The following is a 20,076-nucleotide window of genomic DNA, read 5'->3' as shown; positions in this document are numbered from 1 at the left end:
TAACATAACTGAATGTGCTATGGAGATGGATCAATAAAGAGCTTAAGATACAGTGATTGCACTTCAATCTCTAGAGACATGGATGGCATTCTTAACAAAAAGCAAGCACAGGGATTGCTAAATGGAGAAAGAATCATAATTTAATGTAAGCCCACAAATGAAAGAAGCAGAGACTGAAAGAGAAAGAATATCAGTTATGGATGATCCCTTCAGGTGCCTCAGTTTCTTATCCTTCCTTTTCAGTTATGCCTGTCAGCGCCATTAGTGCCAGACCAAATTCTGTCAATGTCCAGGTGTAACAGGAGTGGAAGAAGAAGAAGAAGAAGAAGAAGAAGAAGAAGAAGAAGAAGAAGAAGAAGAAAGGAAAAGGAAAAGGAAAAGGAAAAGGAAAAGGAAAAGGAAAAGGAAAAGGAAAAGGAAAAGGAAAAGGAAAAGGGGGCCTGAGGGGCAAAACAGTGGGTTGGGTGGCAATGCCTCAAGGGGTGCCTGCCACTTGCCCTATTCCAAAGGAATAGGGCAAAGGGCTGATTTCTTAGGAATTGTTGAAGTTAACGCTTCTTTAAGGTCCCCCCCCCAGGGAATAAAGGAGGTTTCAGAAGATGCATAACTCCACCTTGGGGGCACTGGGGTAGCCAGGAGCGAGTGGTGGTTTAGTGCACACAGGGTGCTAACCACCCCCATGGGTTGCTGACCCATGGGGTGCTGGGTTCTGTTGTTTCTGAGGTGTTCTGAGTATAGATTCTCTGGTAGCATATGAGATTTTCAACGTCAAACCATGAATCCACTCTCACATGCTACCAGAGAATCTGAATCTACACTCAAACATCTCAGAAACACAGAACCCAGTACCCCATGGGATAGCAACCCATGGGGGTGATTGGCACCCTATGTGCTCTACACCACTACTTGTTCTGGGCCACCCTGGTGCCCCCCAAGTGAAGTTATGGGGCAGGAAATATGGAGGTCCATCATTCCCTGTGGGGAAGAACTTTACAGACGCACAAACTCCATTACATCTTTAAAAATCAGCCCTCTGCCCAATTCCTTTGAAATAATTCTGGCTGCTTCCTTGCCCCCACTGGACACTACCACCCACCCTACTCTGCTCTGAGCCACCCCTTTCCCCCCAGCATGAAGCTATACTTTTGCTGAAACCTCCATTCTTCCCTATGGGAAAAATCCTATACTTCAAAAATTCACCAAAAACCAGCCCTTTGCCCAATTCCTCTGAAATTTGTGTGGTAGTTTCCACCCATTGGGCACTACCACCCCCACCCACTAGTTTTTCCCCGGGGACATTTTTCAAAATCCAAAACGTTTTGGATTCGGATTTTGCAATTTCAAACAAAGAACAAAATTGGGGTGTTTCGGATTCGGGCCAAAACCAAAACAGGGGGAAAAACAAAACACACAACCCTATCTCCAAGTAGGGCAGGGAAAGACTCCTACCTGAAACTTTGGAGAAGCCACTGCCAATCAGAGTAGACCATACTGAGCTAGATAGACCAATGGTATGACTATGTTCCTAGGGGTTTGTCATGGGCACAAGGCCCTGTCAACTTCTAAGGATGCACCCAGCTGTCCCCTGAAGAAAGAGGTGGGTGTCTATTGATTCTGTTTGGCACCCTGCTGCCCTGAAAACCTCTGCATTGTGCCCTCCACCTCGGCAAGCTGACCAGGTGATAGTGGGCACAGTGGCAGAAGTGGACTTTCAATACTGCCGCTCTGGCAGTGGCACTGAACTAATGGAATGTTCACCTCTTGGTTAACTTTCCCAGGATCAGGCATTATGTGGGATGGGGTGTGTGTGACCAGAAGGCATGATGTCAGACACCCACCACCCAGTTATTTATTTACTTAACAATATGAATATGAACATTTATACACTGCTTTTCAGTTTTAAAAAAAAAGAGTTCTCAAAGCAATTTACACAGAATAAATAAAATGGTTCCTTGTCCCAAAAGGGCTCACAATCTAAAAAAGAAACATAAGGTAGACATCAGCAACAGCCACAGGAGGGATGCTCTGCTGAGGCTGAATAGGGACAGTACCTCTTCCGCTGCTAAATATGAGAATCACCACTTTTGAAAGGTGCCTCTTTGCTCAGTTAGCAGGGATATTTTTATTTTATTTTATTTTATTTTATTTTATTTATTTGAGACCCTTGTTTTTTGAGGGTTCTCCATTTGTGGTGCAGCACCCTCTCTCTCTCTCTCTCTCTCTCTCTCTCTCTCTCCATATTATACACACACACAAAATCTGGTTTCCATTATTATGGGGGCACAAAGGCCGAAACCACAATAATTGAAACTTTGAGCCTATGGGAATGATGGCGTTAGGTTCCTCAGTAGGTCCTCAAGGTCTAAATCTCTGACAACCTTTAAAAAGTCCCTAAAGACTCATTTTTTCGCCCAAGCTTTTTAACTTGACTGTGCTTTTAAATTGTTTTAAGGTTTGCATTTTTAATTTGTTTTATGTTGTAAATCGCCCAGAGATGGAAGGTTGGGGTGGTCTACAAATGTGATTGATCAACCAACCAACAAAACAAATAATTGTGGTTTCCAGCATTCGTGGTGAAAGCTGAGAACACAACCCTCGTGAAAAATGAGGGCTTCCTGTATTTAAAATAGTTCTATCTCATTGCTGCTTGGAGTGGCTTACAATACAAACAACAATGATATGATAATGATTATGATAATGAGGATAATAAACAAGCATAATAAACAAGCATAAAAACAGAACAGCAAGATAAAATGGCAGAGAGGTTATACTGGATTAAAACTCAAAACCTAATTTTAAAAAGAGGGGTGTCAGATTCTTTTAACATAAAATGTTAAAACTCATCAAAGATGGAGATTGATGAAACACCTCTGTGAGGGCATTCCAAAAAACACGGGGGCCATTTCTGAGAAGGCCCTGTCCCTACTCCTCACCAACCAAATCTGTGTCAGTGGTGGGGCTGGGAGCGGGGCCTGTTATGAAGATCTAAGGTCCTGGCAGACTCATATGGTTGCATATGGTCCAACAGATCCCTGCCCACCCCAGTCCCAAGCTGTTAGAAGTTAGCACCCAGCACCAAGTGCTATTGTGGGGAGAGAGAAACCAGTGAAAAAACCCACGTATTGGGTGGCAGTGGAAACATCAGCAGTAGCAGTGCTGAAGGAGAGGGACAGCCACCAAAGCTAACTGGGCACCATTGGGGGACCCAGTACAGGGCTTTGCCCACTATCTTGTGCCTGCCATGAAAACAGATATCACAGACCAAAGACCATGGAGTTTTTGCCTAACCTCACAGCATCTTAATCGCAATGATCTTTTCAATGGGAGCAGCTCACACATTCACCCGCAAGACACTGAGGCATTTCACACACTTGGTGTGAAGCACCGGGAGGGTCAGTGCAGCTTAGCCCGCTCCCCCCGCACACGAACAGTCACTCGTTGCAGGGCAGCTGGATCGACTGCCCAGACGAGCGGCTGCTCTGGTCAGGTGCTCCCGCCCCCGGCTGCAGCTCCGTCGGGACCTCCAGGGATTGGGGGAAGGGGATCACTGCTGCCCCCCAAACCCCAGGAAGACACCGTGCGAGTGCGCGGTGCCTTCCTGAGGTCCCCCCTCACCCCCCTACCCCAAGTGTGCCAGCTGACACACAATCAAAACAATGAGGTTAACGGAGCGCTCGCTAAGGGGAAGGGTTGTTAGGTGGGCTAGCCGCCAGGGAATCACTGGCCTCGCCTGTGAGCCTGGTGGTTCCCACGATTGATCAAAACCGGGCTGGCCTCCGGTAGCCTAGTTTTGATCAATCATGTGAATAGCTTCACTGAGCGATGTGCTATGGAGTGGTGGCCATTTTTGAATCAGCTCTTCTAAGCAGATCTTGGACCCCAAGACCTGCCATGTGGCAATTTAGCAGTAGTCCAGTTCCGGTTTTCATACTGGATCCACACAACCCTTGTCAATGAAGCGACAACAAACGACGCATCTAAAACTTCACTAGATGGGAAGTGATAGAGAAAAGCAACTGAGAGGCATCAAGTCAGTTCTCCCATTGCTTCCTTGGCTGTGCTGTTTTTGTAGGGAGAAGGAGCATTACTGTATACTATTTGGATTCCTGGGCTACTCTCTGCTTCATGCCCCAATGGGTAGCTCTTTTATGATCCCAGGAGTGTATTAATGACCAACAGAATACAAGAGAGCATGTTCATCGTAAATAACCTCCCCCAATATGACTCAACAGAGGCAAGGAAGGGAAATGCCTGTAATGAGAAGATGGCTTGGCTAGTCTTTCAATCTGTGGCCATTTACTGCTCTTGTGAAGTCTGTGTTTAAAGCATTCATCAAACACAACCAAGAGGCTTCATAAAACATGACTTGATGATTAATATCTGATAGCTGCCACAAAATGGCTCCCGATCAGACTCCCCCTGTATAGTTATTTGGCTGCATGTCAGCCAAAACCACTCGTAAAGAGAGAGTTAGAAAATCATGTGGAAAAGGAGGCACTGCTTTGCAGTGGATCTGCTCCTACCTCTCGGGCAGATTCCAGATGGTGTCCCACGGAGAGCGTTGCTCTTTACTAGTAACAAAGTATATTTTACTTACTAATATATTTTGATCTTTCTCTTAGGAAGCTCCCAACATCAATGAGACTCACTGGTAGGAATGCTACTGCCTAACTTTCTGTATACAATTCTTTATCTGAGGTTCTCACCGAATTAACCGCCTTGGGATTGTTTTTAATGAAAGGCAGTATATAAATCTAACAATAAATTTAAAAAAATAATGAAAAGGGTCACACTTGATTCACTCTACTCACAAGTAGAGCTCTCTCCACTCCCCCGTGTCTTTGCTGCAGAAGAACAGTAAGGCCATGGTGAAAACCAACCCATTTTTGGCATGTCCTTTCTCCAGTTCCTATGGATATAATATCACATACTCCCCATGCACACAGACACACACACACATCCCCCTGGCATTTTAAAGACATACATATCTACTGGAATCATCCACTTTAAGTGGCACAGCAGAGAAATGCTTGACTAACAAGCAGAAGGTTGCCGCTTCAAATCCTGCTGGTATGTTTCCCAGATTTTGGGAAACACCGATATCAGGCAGCAGTGATATAGGAGGATGCTGAAAGGTATCATCTCATACTGCACATGAGGAGGCCATGGTAAACCCCTCCTGTATTCTACCAAAGAAAGCCACGGGGCTCTGCGGCTGCCAGGAGTCGAAATCGACTTGACAGCACACTTTACCTTTATCTACTGGAATCACCTAATATATTCATACAACATCAACGATGCTTCTGCCTTTCTTACACACACACACCCCCATCAATGTTTTCCAAGGGAAGCCGAGTTCTCACTTGAAGCAAAGAGGAGTCCTCTGATCAGGAGCCAGCGTGCTAATCAGTCAGGAAGGTGATAGGAAAGATTGAGCTGTCGCCCAAGCCATGCCCATCCACCCTAGGGGCCCAGGTTCATTTGTTCTACCTTGTTCAACTATAGCAATGCCCCTGATGTCTATTGACTCATAAAAAGGGTTTTGTTTTTTACAATTTCCTCTGAGATGACATCTAGAAACTTTGGGTAACCATAGTTTGCTAAGTATGCTCTGGACCCAGTTTACCTTAGGTGCAGTTCCAGCTGTGAGTAGAGGAAGTGAATGAAGGCCCTTCTTGCCACAATTTCCGCATGGCAGTCGTTGACCACGAGTCCTTGGTCGTTGATGTATTCGCCATTGATGCATTTGGTACCCGATGTCAGCACAATAACCTGAGCCTGCCGGATGTCCAAACCTGTAGAAAGACAAAGAACAAAACCAAAAACAAAGAACACCACATACGAGGAGGGTTTTAGAATTGCCTGACAGTGCAGCATCCTAAAGATCATGCTTTCATGTGGCAGCAGCAGAGAGAGCCCAGGGTGATTACAGGGCACCTGGAATATGCAGCAATCTTGCCTTTCAGTGCTATTGGAATAATGTAGGGTGCATTTCAGTGCAGTCTGCTAATTTCCAGATAAAAGCCAGCCGGAAAGTGTACTATTTGTTAAATCAATAACTACATCGCAAGAGATGTACACTCTGTGAGGTGGTACTAAAAGAGATTATCCCGCAGTACCAATAAAGAGTAGCCTGGCGGGTTTTCTTGTTGCTGCTACTTTTTTTTTTAATGATACACTCCCTTTAATGTGGCTTTTCATTTCCGTGGCACTAGAAATCCTATATAAAAAGCAAGCAAGTTTCCTCTCTTCCTCTCGTACTTCCTTCAAACTCCTCCTCAAAACCCACTCTCACCATTAAGCCTTGGCACAATACCCTAGTCCTCGTACCCTACTACAGTTAAGCCTAAGCACTTGTATATGCAATAACTGCATGCTCTTTCCATGTTTAAGCTGCTGCATGCATTTTGCTTCCTCTCATCTGTAATCTCCCTTGTGTCTTTTTATAGATTGTGAGCCCCTTGGGGCACAAACCTCATCTCTTCATCTCTCATCTGTATTATTATTATTATTATTATTATTATTATTATTATTATTATTATTAAATAATAATAAACACTAATTAATAATAATTAATAATAGGCTTAAGAATGGCAACTTGAAGAAAGAAACAGAGGGTTTAATACTGGCTGCACAAGAACAGGCACTAAGAACAAATGCAATAAGAGCAAAAGTAGGAAAAACCAACAAACAGCAAGTGCCGCCTTTGTAAAGAAGCAGAGGAAACCGTGGACCACCTAATCAGCTGTTGTCAAAGATCGCACAGACTGACTACAAACAAAGGCGTGACACGGTAGCAAGGATGATACACTGGAACATCTGCAAAAAATACAAGCTACCTGTAGCCAAAAATGGGTGGGACCCTAAAATTGAAAAAGTTGTAGAAAATGAAGATGTAAAAATATTATGGGACTTCCGACTACAAACAGACAAACATCTGCCACACAATACACCAGATATAACTGTAGTCAAGAAGAAAGAAAAACAAGTCAAAATAATCGACATAGCAATACCAGGGGATAGCAGAATAGAAGAAAAAGAAATAGAAAAAATCACCAAATACAAAGATCTACAAACTGAAGTTGAAAGGCTGTGGCAGAAAAAGACCAAAATAATCCCAGTGGTAATTGGCGCCCTGGGTGCAGTTCCAAAAGACCTTGAAGAGCACCTCAACACCATAGGGGCCACAGAAATCACCACTAGCCAATTACAAAAAGCAGCTTTACTGGGAACAGCCTATATTCTGCGGAGATATCTATAATAATAACAGCAACAACATTGATAATAAAATTCAGCCATCCCAGGTCCTTGGGAAGGACTTGATGTCTGGATAAAACAAACCAATCAATAACACCTGTCTGACTGTGTAAACAATAATAATTAATAATAATAATTCTGTACTACAGTATTAATGAGTGAATACTATACATGGCTGACATCTAAACTACCCCTGTGCTGACGAGACAGCATTTTCTATTGCATGAGGGGACAGGGGAGATTTTCAGCAATCTCTCCTTTCCTCTGTAGTTGCCCAGTGCCCAACCAATGCCGGCCATCAGGGACATTGTTTCAGGAGATACAGGTGGCTGCAGAGGGAAGCAAAATATTTGAAAATCTCTCCCCCTTGTGCAACGGAAAACCCTGGCGCATCAGCAGAGGGTTAGTCTGGATGTTGGCCCATAACAAGAACTATCTGTCTTGCCATACATTTGAGGGAATCATGCACAATGAGAACAGCTTGTAGCAATATAACAAATTCAGGAGCACATCTGCCAGGAAATTGGTGACTTGTGTTCTCATCTGTACAGAGACAAAAGAATTCTTTCTCCCAGCATAAAATGTTAGTCTTTATTTTATGCATTGGAATTGTGCTTGCCCCATCCCTGAGACTCAAGGTTTCTTTTTTTAAAAAAAAGTGCACTGAATTGTCAATTTGTATTTATTTTTTATTAAAATGTGGAGGCTGCTTTTCCAGTCCCAAAGCAGTGAATGGAAAATGCATAAAAATACAATAAAATAGCCACACAATGAGGTTAATTAAAAAAAACAACACTTAGCCCCTGGTGGCGCAGTGGTAAAACTGCCGCCCTGTAACCAGAAGGTTGCAAGTTCGATCCTGACCAAGGGGCTCAAGTTTGACTCAGCCTTCCATCCTTCCGAGGTCGGTAAAATGAGTACCCAGAATGTTGGGGGGGCAATATACTAAATCATTGTAAACCGCTTAGATTGCTTCCAGCTATAGAGCGGTATATAAATGTAAGTGCTATTGCTATTGCTAATAATAAGAAATAAAATCTTGAGCAGCACAAACCCAGGAGCAAAAAGCAGCAAGAGAATCAATAAATCAGGATTGCTACAGGTGACAAATCAAGCTATGAGAACTATGAAATAGTAATCTCACTGGCTGACATCCTAATGCTGTGCACAAAGTTGCACTAGTGCAAGATGATTGTGTAGCTGCATTAAATCATGGCCACTCTCAGAATTGCGATATTTTGCAAAAATTCCTTGAAAAATATATGAATGCCACAGGTTGCACACCTTGTGCAAGCGCATACACGTTTGCACTAGTGCAACAGTAGTCTCGAATGCACACTCCAAACTTAGCCCAACTAGCTAGCTCACAGCTTTGCACCAGCTCAACATCCTTGTGCAAGCATGGATGTTGGAATGTTGGCTATCATTCCCATCAAACAGTAAAACGGTGACTCCTAAAAGCTGGTCTAAATGGAAAGGCCTTTAACCATGGTTTGGATTATACAAGTATCTACATTGCAGCTAACGATAGCTACTGCTAGCCAGGGCTGATCTTGTAATTGGAGTTGGAAACCAGGGTTTGAGGAGGATATGCAAACCCTGGTTACGAAAGCATCTGGGTAGTCTTAAACATGCCAGAAGTTGCTTTTAGGGCTCCATCACACATTAAAGTAAAGTAAGAGCCCCTGGTGGCGCAGTGGTAAAACTGCCGCCCTGTAACCAGAAGGTTACAAGTTCGATCCTGACCAGGGGCTCAAGGTTGACTCAGCCTTCCATCCTTCCGAGGTCGATAAAATGAGTACCCAGAATGTTGGGGGCAATATGCTACATCATTGTAAACCGCTTAGAGAGCTCTGGCTATAGAGCGGTATATAAATGTAAGTGCTATTGCTATTGCTATTGCTAAAGGACGTCTATACAAGTTCCACAATGTGTCTGCATATGATAGAAAACCAAAGCCATTCAGAAACTCAGCTGTCTAACATATGCAGGGCTTGTTCTGAGATTAAGGGGTCCATTGGCAAACAGCCAGACGTGTAGGGAGTGGGGGGTGGGTGATAGCCCTAAGGCGCTGTCCCCAGTGTGCCCCTTGGTTCTCCCCAAGGCAGCTCCTCACCTCTCCACTTCATTATCCCTTTCCCTCCCACTGCCGAGGCCAGATGCGTTATCCTGTGCTGGCCATGCCCCTCCCTTCTGCTTAAGCACACCAGTGCAGGGGGCGTGGCCTGCTCTGGGTACAAATGTGCAGTGACCTCCCCCCACCAGCTGGTGAGCTCTTGTTAACTGGGAGCTTCTTTTTCTTCCTTTGCGAGTAAGGGAGGAAAAGGAAGCACCAGCCAGCAGAGAAAGGAGGGTTGGAGAGGGCGAGGGTTCGTTCATGGTTCATGGCCAGCATTAGGCACAAACGCACGACCCGTTGCTTTCTCTAACCAGCAACGCACTCTCTTTTCCTGCGGGGTGCTTTCTTTTTCTCTCTTCCTTGCGAGGGACAAAAAGCAAGTACCCAGTCATTGAACAAAATGCTCGCCAGATGGAGAGGGTGAAGGGCAGCTGTGGGCTCATATCTAGCACTAGCCATGCCCCCTGTCTTGGTGTGTTGGTGCAGGGGGAGGGGGCATGCCTGGTGTGGGGTAGTGAACTGGGTGGCCTGTCCAGGACCACCAGTGACTTTGCTATGCCCCTGCACAGCCCTCCATGGGCCCCCTTCTCCTACGTGGGTAGGCCCTGAAAGAGTCCTCTGCCACCATCACATGAAAGTTATGGGCAGAGAGATGGTCTCAGGGATCAGCAGTGGGCCATCTATTGACTCTGGCCAATGCCATATGTACCTGTATAAGACATGTGGCTGGAAATAGCTGTTCGCCGCATGCATTTGTTTAGTGCAACTTACTGACTGAAGCTTAGTCCAACTTACTGACTGAAGCTATTCGTGGAGATTTCTGCCTGGCAAAATATTTTTCACAATATCAAGCCATTAACACTTCCGAGATGGCTTTGAGCACACTCCTACAGACTGATGCCCATTGTTGGGGACTCCAGCCCAATCCAGGAGGGTTGGCAACCATAGGCGTAGGGTCCATTGGACAAGGGAGGGCAAATGTCCCTAGGCCCGGAGGGTCAGACGGCCCACGAGGGGCCCACAAGCAGAAGCCTCCTGCATCTTGGGGGGCCTCCCAGTGATCTGGGGGGGCTGCCCTGCTGCCCCGCTGATATTTCTCGCATTAGAGCTGAACAATTAGAGCCCAAGAAATCTGCACATGCATCTGCCCTCTTTCTCTTCTGCAGCGGCAGGGAGGGAGGGGGGCTGCCAGAAGCTGGTGTGGCTCTTTCTGTTTTGAGGATGCAAAGTGGCGGCTACACTGGCAACCGCTCAGGGCTTGGTAAGGGCTGTGTTTCCCTCCTCCCTTCTGAATGGAAGCACTGTTTTGTAAAGCGCCCTTGGATTTACCGTCTCTGGGCATCGCGGCGGAGAGGAGGAAGAGGCAAGCAGGTTGCCCCGCCCCCTTGTGTCGGACACCAGATGCAGGGGGCGGGGCTTGGGGAGCTAGCAGCCCACGGGCTAGGAGCCCCCTTCCTGCTCCTTGTCCCCAGGCCCCAAGGAAGCTCACTATGCCCTGTTGGCAACCCTACTTGTGCTACAACTTTAGAGGTTCCCTTAAAATATTTTGCATGTAGGGGTAAAAAATGTACTGCGTGAAAGGCTCCAAAGTACACCAGCCAACTTCTTAGTTTGCAAACGGCACCTTCAGAAACATTCAGAGTTGATTTGCTGCATAATACGTTTTTGCAAACAATTGTTTCATTTCTCTGGCAGACCAGATGAAGGACGCCACAGCCTGAGTAATTAAATAACCATTAAAAAGAACTAATCTCAGGAGACACATTGCACTGAAATAACACAAGTACGCTTACATGTCAAGTTTTCTGTTTTTATCTGGCTTTAACTCTACATATGCAGCCAGGCCAATTTGGTAAAGCTTTATAAGGCTTGCCGACCTCAGAACCACACCATTTAAAACAAACTGGGAGAAGTGAACTTCTTTCTGTGTTATACTCTTGACATTTGACCCATCTGTCTAGGAAAAGCTTTGGAATATTTCTTTCCTTGCATGAAAAGATTTCGGGGGCAGTGGGGTGGGAGGAGGATGAACCTAGACAGAATGGTTGGACAATTTATAACTGTAGGGTTTAATACTGGGCTAAATCCTCATAATAGTTTTCAATTTGGAAAGGAAATGAAGCAAGGTAATGGTGGTGGGAGAGGAGGAGGAGGAGAAGGTGCTGTATCAGGATGCATCTCTAGGGATTCCTAGATGTTGTTGCCTACAACTCCTAGCTTCCCCATCTGCAATGGCCTTTGGCTGGGGATTATGGGAGTTGTAGTCAACAACATCTGGGAATCCCAGTTACAGGGAATATTGGTAGGGACCTTACCTAAGGGCAGGGGTGTTGGTCTGCCCACTTGCTAATGATGTGGTCAATGAGGCAGGCAGCTGGAGGCAGTAGGGCAGCTGTTCTGCCCCCAACCCCCAACCTGAGGTGACTATCTCCCCATGCCTAATTAGTGGGCTCTCTGTACCTAAAATACTACTGCTGGCAATGTAAACCGCTCCTGTATTCTACTAACGAAAACCGCAGGGCTCTGTGGGCGCCAGGAGTCGAAATTGACTTGATGGCACACTTTACCTTACCTAATATCCCACTGGATATTTTTGCAAATTGCAAATGTTTTCAGTTACTTGTAACCCTGCTTTGCAAATAGATCTTTATCAGCAATGCAAATGTTTTCAGCCTTGTAAATACCCATTATCAGCAATGCAAATGTTATCAGTCCTAGGTAACCTAATTTTCTCTCTTGAAAGACAAAATGTTGCTATCTTTCTATTCTCCCTAATGAAGAGATCAGTGAAACAAAGAAGCTCAAAGATTCCTATTTAAAAGGAGAGGGTGTAACTACTGTGTTCTTCCAGATCTTTCTAATGCATCATGCCAAGTATTGTAGCATACTTTTTGTTTGTTGCTAAGATGGGTATGAGAACTCCCAGTTTTCACTTTAGGAGATGAGAATTTGGGACAAATGTGAGACAGGAGAATGACATCAAATTCTTACTGTAGATTAGGCAAAACTAGACAAAGTGGTTTTCTTTGCAGAATGTCAAATCTCACAGCCCCCAGGTAGTTTTCTATCCCCTTTTTGTCTGTGGTCTGTTCAGCCTCAGAGCAGTTATTATTATTATTATTATTATTTATTCAATTTCTATACTTCCCTTCCAAAAAATGCTCAGGGTGGTTTACACAGAGAAATAATAAATAAATAAGATGGATCCCTGTCCCCAAAGGGCTCACAATCTAAAAGAAACATAAGATAGACACCAGCAACAGTCACTGGAGGTACTGTGCTGGGGATGGATAGGGCCAGTTACTCTCCCCCTGCTAAATAAAGAGAATCACCATGTTAAAAGGTGCCTTTTTGCCAAGTTAGTTGTAATGAGCACCACCTATATGGAGGCCAAGTTCATCCACAGAACCTCCCAGGCACACTCTTTAGCCAACTCAGAGAGCTCCTGCCAGCTTGAACTCTCATCGGTAACTGGCCCCTAATCGTGGGCCAATCCCTCTTTATATAGCTCTTGGCAATCACAACAACTCTCGTGAGATCTCGGGCCAGAACGATCATCCCAGGCCCTGGTCCTAGCCACACTTATGGGCATCCCTCTCTGTTTGGGCCAGTTCGGCCCCAACATGCCCCCATCAGAGGTACTGTTTCTCCCAAGTTGGGACGGCAGTTGGGGCACACAGCAGACTAATTGAGCTCTCCCCCACAATGGGGTAAGTTTCCGTGTCTCTACCTGCCCCGCAACCCCCGTCTCCTGATACAAAAGTAGAGTTTCTCAGACTGTTTGAGCTTGGTGCTCTACTTCTAAACTTATTCTGCTTTACAGGTGCCCCCCAATTTAGAACAAACCACCACAGCGATGTGTGCAAAGATCTATGGCCAGGTCCCTAATACAGGGGTGGGCAAACATGACCCTCCAGATGTTATTGAACTACAACTCCCATCTTCCCCAGCCACAACTGCAGCTTGGGATGATGGGAGTTTTAGTTCAACAACAGCTGGAGGGCCAGGTTTGCCCACCCCTGCCCTAATCCAGCACTGCCATGTGAAAGGGGAATAGTACATGACATTTGTGAACCCACATCCTAAAACTGCACACCATTAGAACAAAGCAGCAGCTTTTCCAAAGTGGGTTGGGATGATGGGACAGATCCAGTGTGAATTGCTGGGGATTCTCTGTTAGAGGTCATTTGGACTCACATGCCTTGACTGTTGAGGGGAGGAAGGCTGTACTGTCTTCAGCAGGGGTGGCCAACCACAGCTTTTCCAGATGTTGCAGTACTACAACTCCCACAATCCCCAGCTGCAGTTTATTGCAACAGGGGCTGATGGGAGCTGTAGTCCAATGATAGCTGGAGAGCCTCAGGTTGGCCACCCTCATGCTTCAGGATCCTATCCCTCCATTGACCTTTGTATCCCACTTCCAGGAGGTCCTTGCCTTCCTCCTAGGAGGGGCAACCCACGGTTTGAGGATCTAAAGTAGAAAGGTAATAGAATCTGGGTTTTCCTTACACAGAATTTTGTGAGTGGCAGATTATACTCAGCTCTGACTAGTTATATTCCTTACATTTAATAAAGAAATATGGTTGGATATGTTTCCTATGAGGCCTGCAAGTAAAAAGGAAAACCCATCACTCAACCAACTTTTCACAAAACGGCACAGAAAAGACAACTTTGTTATTCTAGATACTAGTATCTAAAACCAGCACAAATAAAGGTAAATTGCACAAATCATGCCATCTCTCTCTCTCTCTCTCTCTCTCTCTCTCTCTCTCTCTCTCTCTCTCTCTCTCTCTCTCAGGTTGCTGGTGACTGACACGAACCACTGCTTGCTCCAAAAAATGCAAGTAGTGCTAGAAATGATGATCATTTAAAGTAACTCTTTTGAATTATTCATGGGGTGCAATTTCATGTAATTTTCAATGCTTTCATATCTAGCTTGTAAGCAATAATTTTATCTTCTTTCTTTTGTTTTTCATTTAACAAATCAATCAAATGCGTGTGTGGATTTGGATTCATCACTTAATATATCTCCAGCCTCACTCTTGATTATTTTATTCATTCTTTACTTGATGGAATAGACTTGAGTTTCATTTAGAGCCTAAACTTTTTCAAAAGCGTAGACAGCCATACAGGAGGACAATCCAAGCTACTTGTGTATAGTGTTTTTCCATAATATCTAGATGGTATCAGCCAAACTATCCTCTGCTGGGAAAGGGATACTGTTTGGGGATCTGCAGAGAAATACTCCCAATTTTCTAAACCTGCATGTTGAAGTCAAGTTCCACACAAGCTCCCTCAGCCCTGGGAGCACACTCTCCCTCCTCCCACCCCATTGCAAGTGCCTACTTCATTCTAGGTTAGGATATGTCAAGATTGATTGTGATGTTGAAACCAATCTAGGCTTATACGAATCTATTTGCTTCAGAGAACACAAGATCTGAACTTGAGAATTGATGTGAGGTTCATATCTCAGTTTCTTTGAAGCAAATAGCTTAGGATAGGCAAGATTGGTGGGTTCAGATGTCTCGACCAATCTCGGCATATCCTAACCTAGAAAGGAAGCAGGCACTCACATAGGGATTGCGGTGTGTGTGTGTGTATGTATATATATATGTGTATGTGTATGTATTAGGGCTGAGAGAAATCGTGCAGAGTTCAGCTTCAACCAAGGCTCCATGAGTTATCTGAAGCCTCCCCCTGAGTGTGAAGTGCCTTCAGTTTATTTCTGTTTTCGTCAGCATCTTGCTTTACCGCTGACCTTTCTGCACAGTATGTATGTATGTATGTATGTATGTATGAATGATATGTGTGCACTGCCCCAAACGTACTTCTCTGGGCAGTTTACAACAACATAAAACAGACTAAAACAAAAATTAAAACCACACTTGAAAACCATTTAAAACCACACTTCTGCTTTAAAAGCTTGGGTGAATAAATGTGTCTTTAAAAACATTTTAAAAGCTGCCAGAGATGGGGAGGCTCTTATTTCAGCAGGGAGCACACTCCAAAGTATGAGGGCAGCAACAGAGAAGGCTCATCCCTGAGTAGTCACCGGACAAGCTAGTGGCAACTGCAGATGGACCTCTCCAGGTGATCTTAACAGGTGGTGAGGCTCATGGTGAAGAAGACATCCTCTTAAATACCCTGGGCCTTAGCTGTTTTGGGCTTTCTAGGTTATAAGCAGCACCTTGTCTTTTGCCTGGAAACATATTGGTAGCTAGTGTAGTTCTTTTAATACAGGAATAATGTGGTCTCTTCGAGATGACCCAGAGATTAACGTGGCTGCTGCATTTTGCACCAATTGCAGTTTCTGGACTATATAAACAGGCAGACCCACATAGAGTGCATTGCAGTAGTTAAGTCTAGAGGTACCAGAAGCCACATGGCATTTGTCTTTTAAATTTAAAGGGCTATACCAGATTCTCATAAATTAGCTTTCTTGTTATCATAATTCACTACATTTCACTAGACAGGCACGCTAAACAATCCAGACTTTTTGTGTGCTGTGCTTTTCCACAGCAACCACATATCTTCTGTGTCTGCATATAGATGGGACATACATTTGATGAAGCCTAGGAAAGTGTATGATATGATTAATTTGTTAATCTTCAAGGTATCCCAGGCTTCTTGGTTGGTTTTGCTGCTACAGACTAACTTGGCTACTTTTCTGGAATTTTTCACTACTTTACTGCTCAAACGGAGCTTCAAAGTAGACATGATCCGTGAACAAAACTTCCCATGTTATTTCTAAAATGTTTAATAACAGCTGCCAGGTGGTAATTTGGAGCAGGGCACTGGCACTGAGGGAGGTTAACCCTTACATCCCACACATGTTCCTGATTCAAATTCCACTCTTCAGCTTCTATTTGCTCCACAGGACAAAACATGCAAGCATTGACTAGCAACAGGTTTCAGGCAAGGGGTGGGAGTTGTGGTCTTTACCAATCCTTCCTGGGGATACTAGGGATTGAACTTGGGAGGCTCTGTATGTAAATCAGGTGCTCTGCCACTGAGTTACGGCTCCATCCTCTGGTTGGAGACCAGCAGAGGTTTTTTTTTAAAGTAGCCTATCCTTAGATTCTGGCCCCTCACCAGGAGAATGCACTCCTTCCCATAGGAACAAAGGACGCTGCCTTAAACAGAGTCAGACCATTGATCCATTGTCTAGCTCACACAGTCTGACTTGGTATTAGGGAGCTTCCTACACACCCCTGGAGACAGTGGGATAATTCACACAACCAAATAGAGGGGGGTGGGGAGGCAGGAACCTACCTACCGTCCCCCAGACTATTGGAGGCTCCTTTTGCCTCTGTTGATTGTGTGCCCAGACAATGAGCATGGTGGCGATCGGCAGAGCTGGGGTCAGGAGGAAGTCCTCCATTATCCCAGAATTCACTGTACAGGAAGCAGAGAGGCAACCCACGCCAATGCATGAGGGCTCCTCCTCCTGACTTTGCAAGCTACAGCACGTTATGGTCACTGGTCCTGGGAGCTGCAAAAGTCACTGCGAGCACCCACACGACTGCAAACAAAGGTAGGACAGTGGATGTTTCTGTCCTACCTAGGTTAAGGGCGGGGTAGAAAAGCTGGGTAGCCCAGCTTGAAAGGCACAGGGGAGGAGAGGGTTCCAAGGCTGCAGACAAGCTTCCATACCTTGGTTAACCTTCTCCTACCCAGAAAAGGCTGGTTATGTGAATGGCCTCTGTGAGAAGAAGGCCACAACCCTGAAACTTCAGGCCAAACTCCTGACACCTGTAAACCATCCAGAGAGATTGTTGGTACAGATGAAGCTCTCATATAGAATGAGGATCTTTGGCGGGTTAGTCCTTCTTATTATGCCAGATCAGTTCTCTTCATGTCAGAGAGAGTTCAAAACCAGAATCATTACTTTCCATCATTTTCCATGCAAGCATGTTCACCTGGTGTCATTCCTAATTAGTATTAGCTAGCTCAAGATCATGGAACACCATGAGGCCGATGTTGACAAACTCGATGTAAATCAGAGTGGCAACAAAACTGATTAAACGTTTGCAAGTCGAGCACGCCTTGAACGGAGAGATTAAAACAATTAAATATGTATAACTCCACTAATTGACAACGAAGGGAATAGTATCCAAGGGTACGAGGATCAGAAAGGTGTAACTCCTGGTAGAGGGGAGGGAGTTAGGAACCTTCTGTAATATTATAATGAAGGACACTTACACAAAACCAAAGAAAGGAAAACCCAGTCAAACAACATGCGAGAATTATTAACAACAAAAGGCTATTTAGAACGGAAGGTCTCCCAGAGGAAGTGCTGAAAGCCCCATTGCTAATTGATACATTTAAATTTCGATTAGGAAAAGAAAGGCACTCAGGAGTGCACTATAGGGAGCAATCGGGCACTTGCAGAGGATGGGATGTGATGACTTAGCAGTCCTTTCTATTTCTAATTTCTATGGTTCATTTCACTGACTCCCCTCTGTGAATGGAGGGAGGGGGAAGAAGCCCTGGTAGGGAGAGCACTGACTTAGCAGAATAATTCACCCCTCTGCCATGCTTCCAAAGAGTTGTGTTTGTCTGGATCAATGCATTGTAGGGCGGAAGAAGAGGAAGAAGATCTGGCTCTGGCCCCAACCTACAAACTGGAAGTCGTTTCAGATGCTCTCAGCCCCAATCTATTTATTATGCTTTGCAGATCAGGATGGAAAGCGGTGTCTGATTGGAACAGCTTGGGCCCAATTTGCACGTGTCCTCTGAGCCAAGCCAAATAATGTGCAGAAATGGCATGTGATACAGCCCTCCCAGGACAGTTCCATTTTAGGCTGCAAGTGGGCGCTTGCATGCTTGAATGCAAAGCCTCCCAGCACATGGTCAGAAAGAGCTGTAACGGCCCTCTTGGCAGGGCAGGAGGCCTAGCCGCAGTAAAGTTGTGCCCTCGAGTCAGTGTCGACTCCTGGCACCCACAAAGCCCTGTGGTGGTCTTTGGCAGAATACAGGAGGGGTTTACTATTGCCTCCTCCAGCACAGTGTGAGATTATGCCTTTCAGCATCTTCCTATATTGCTGCTGCCTGATATAGGTGTTTCCCATAGTCTGGGAAACATACCAGTAGGGATTTGAACCAGCAACCTCTTGCTTGCTAGGCAAGTCATTTCCCCACTGCACCATTAGGTGGCTGCAGAGCTACCCACTTTTTACAACAACGTGCCCCCAACAGCTCGGCCATCGGGAATTTTAGGACGACGACACACTAAACACAGACTAGCCGTTACAAAATCAAAGGGTGGTTTATTTTAGCAAACGGGTAAAGGTCTAGGTTTGAAAAAGAATGGAGGAAAGAGAAGTTACAATACCACACTTTAAACCAAAGCTAATACAGAAACTAACTTATCTTAGAGAGCGCCTTCTTCTACATGATCCCCACCACACGTTAAGGTCATCTGAGGAGGTCCGTCTCCAGTTACCACCGTTTCGTTTGGTGGCAACTCAGAGGGGGGCCTTCTTTGTAGCTGCTCCTGGGCTGTGGAAGGCACTCCCGGCAGAAATCTGCAATCTTAATTCTTTATTGACCTTCAAGAGAGCTCTTAAAACCTATCTGTTTGGCCTGGCCTTCCAGGGTTTTAATTAGTCTTAATTGTTTTAATGTTCTGACCCAGTTTTCAATTGTTTTGATTGTTTAATTGTTTTTTAAAGATGTTTTAATTGTTAATTGGTGTTTATATTTCTATTTCTGTTTTAATTGTTGTTGGTTTTAATTGTTTCTGTTTTAATTGTAAACCGCCCTGAGCCTTTTTGGAAGGGCAGTATAAAATTAAATGAATGAATGAATGAATAAATAACTAAATAAACTAGCCAGAACTCCCATAGTCTTGTGGCCTACTTCGGGAGTCAGGGCAGATTGCATGTTGAGACCCCAGGTTCCATCAAGCAGACTGACTCCTCTTTCTTTCCAGTTGGCTTTCCCTGGGACACCGCAGGAACTCCTGGAGGCGTGAGTGCCAATCATGGCAAAGCTGTGCAAGGCATCCGAGGCTTTGCTTGCAACTTTTTGCTAAACACAGACTGAAGGGAGTTCGTTGCAAAGCATAGGAGCTGAAGCTTTACACTCAAGGAGTACAAAGACTTCGTTACAAGCATGTCAGGGAGAACATTTGGTTTACCTACGCGTGTGTACCTTCCTACGCACAAAGTCTCCGCATGTTTGCCATATCACAGGCATGTATGAAGAGCACTGCACACCAGCTTGATAATGTGGCACCCCAATCCCCCAAATCAGTGGTGGCAGGTGGAGGGAGGTAAAGATTGCACATTGCTGGGTGCATGTAAATGGCGCTCTATGCACACACCTATGTCCATGTGATGGTAAACATATAGAAGCAGGAGGGTATGTGTGATCCCATTGCCCCACTGTGTTTTAATGCCACATTCTGAGATGAATGAGAGCGCAGGGAGAGGAGAGCTGGTCTGCAAGCATGACTTGTCCCCTTCGTTAAGCAGGGTCCACCCTGGTTGCCTATGAATGGGAGACTTGATGTGTGAGCACTGTAAGATAGTCCCCTCAGGGGATGGAGCTGCTCTGGGAGGAGCAGAAGGTTCCAAGTTCCCTCCCTGGCTTCTCCAAGATGTGAGAGACTCCTGCCTGCAACCTTGGAGAAGCCGCTGCCAGTCTGTGAAGACAATACTGAGCTAGATAGACCAATGGTCTGACTCAGTATATGG

General features: G+C 45.1%; 1 protein-coding gene across 6 annotated transcripts in view; it reads right to left on the bottom strand.

Moving 5' to 3' along the window:
* ADARB2 (adenosine deaminase RNA specific B2 (inactive)) overlaps positions 1-20,076 on the bottom strand; it is a 565,015-nt gene that overhangs the window by 62,134 nt on the left and 482,805 nt on the right. For all 6 annotated transcript variants that reach the window (XM_053266066.1, XM_053266064.1, XM_053266067.1 and 3 more), the window contains one exon: positions 5,627-5,795. In XM_053266066.1, coding sequence (XP_053122041.1) covers positions 5,627-5,795 — 169 coding nt within the window. The remainder of the gene's footprint in view (positions 1-5,626; positions 5,796-20,076) is intronic.

This window comes from Hemicordylus capensis, chromosome 6 (assembly GCF_027244095.1).
Source record: "Hemicordylus capensis ecotype Gifberg chromosome 6, rHemCap1.1.pri, whole genome shotgun sequence".
NCBI classification, from domain to species: Eukaryota; Metazoa; Chordata; class Lepidosauria; order Squamata; family Cordylidae; genus Hemicordylus; species Hemicordylus capensis.
Note: the sequence above shows the minus strand (reverse complement) of the source record. Positions and strands in the feature narration are given on the sequence as shown.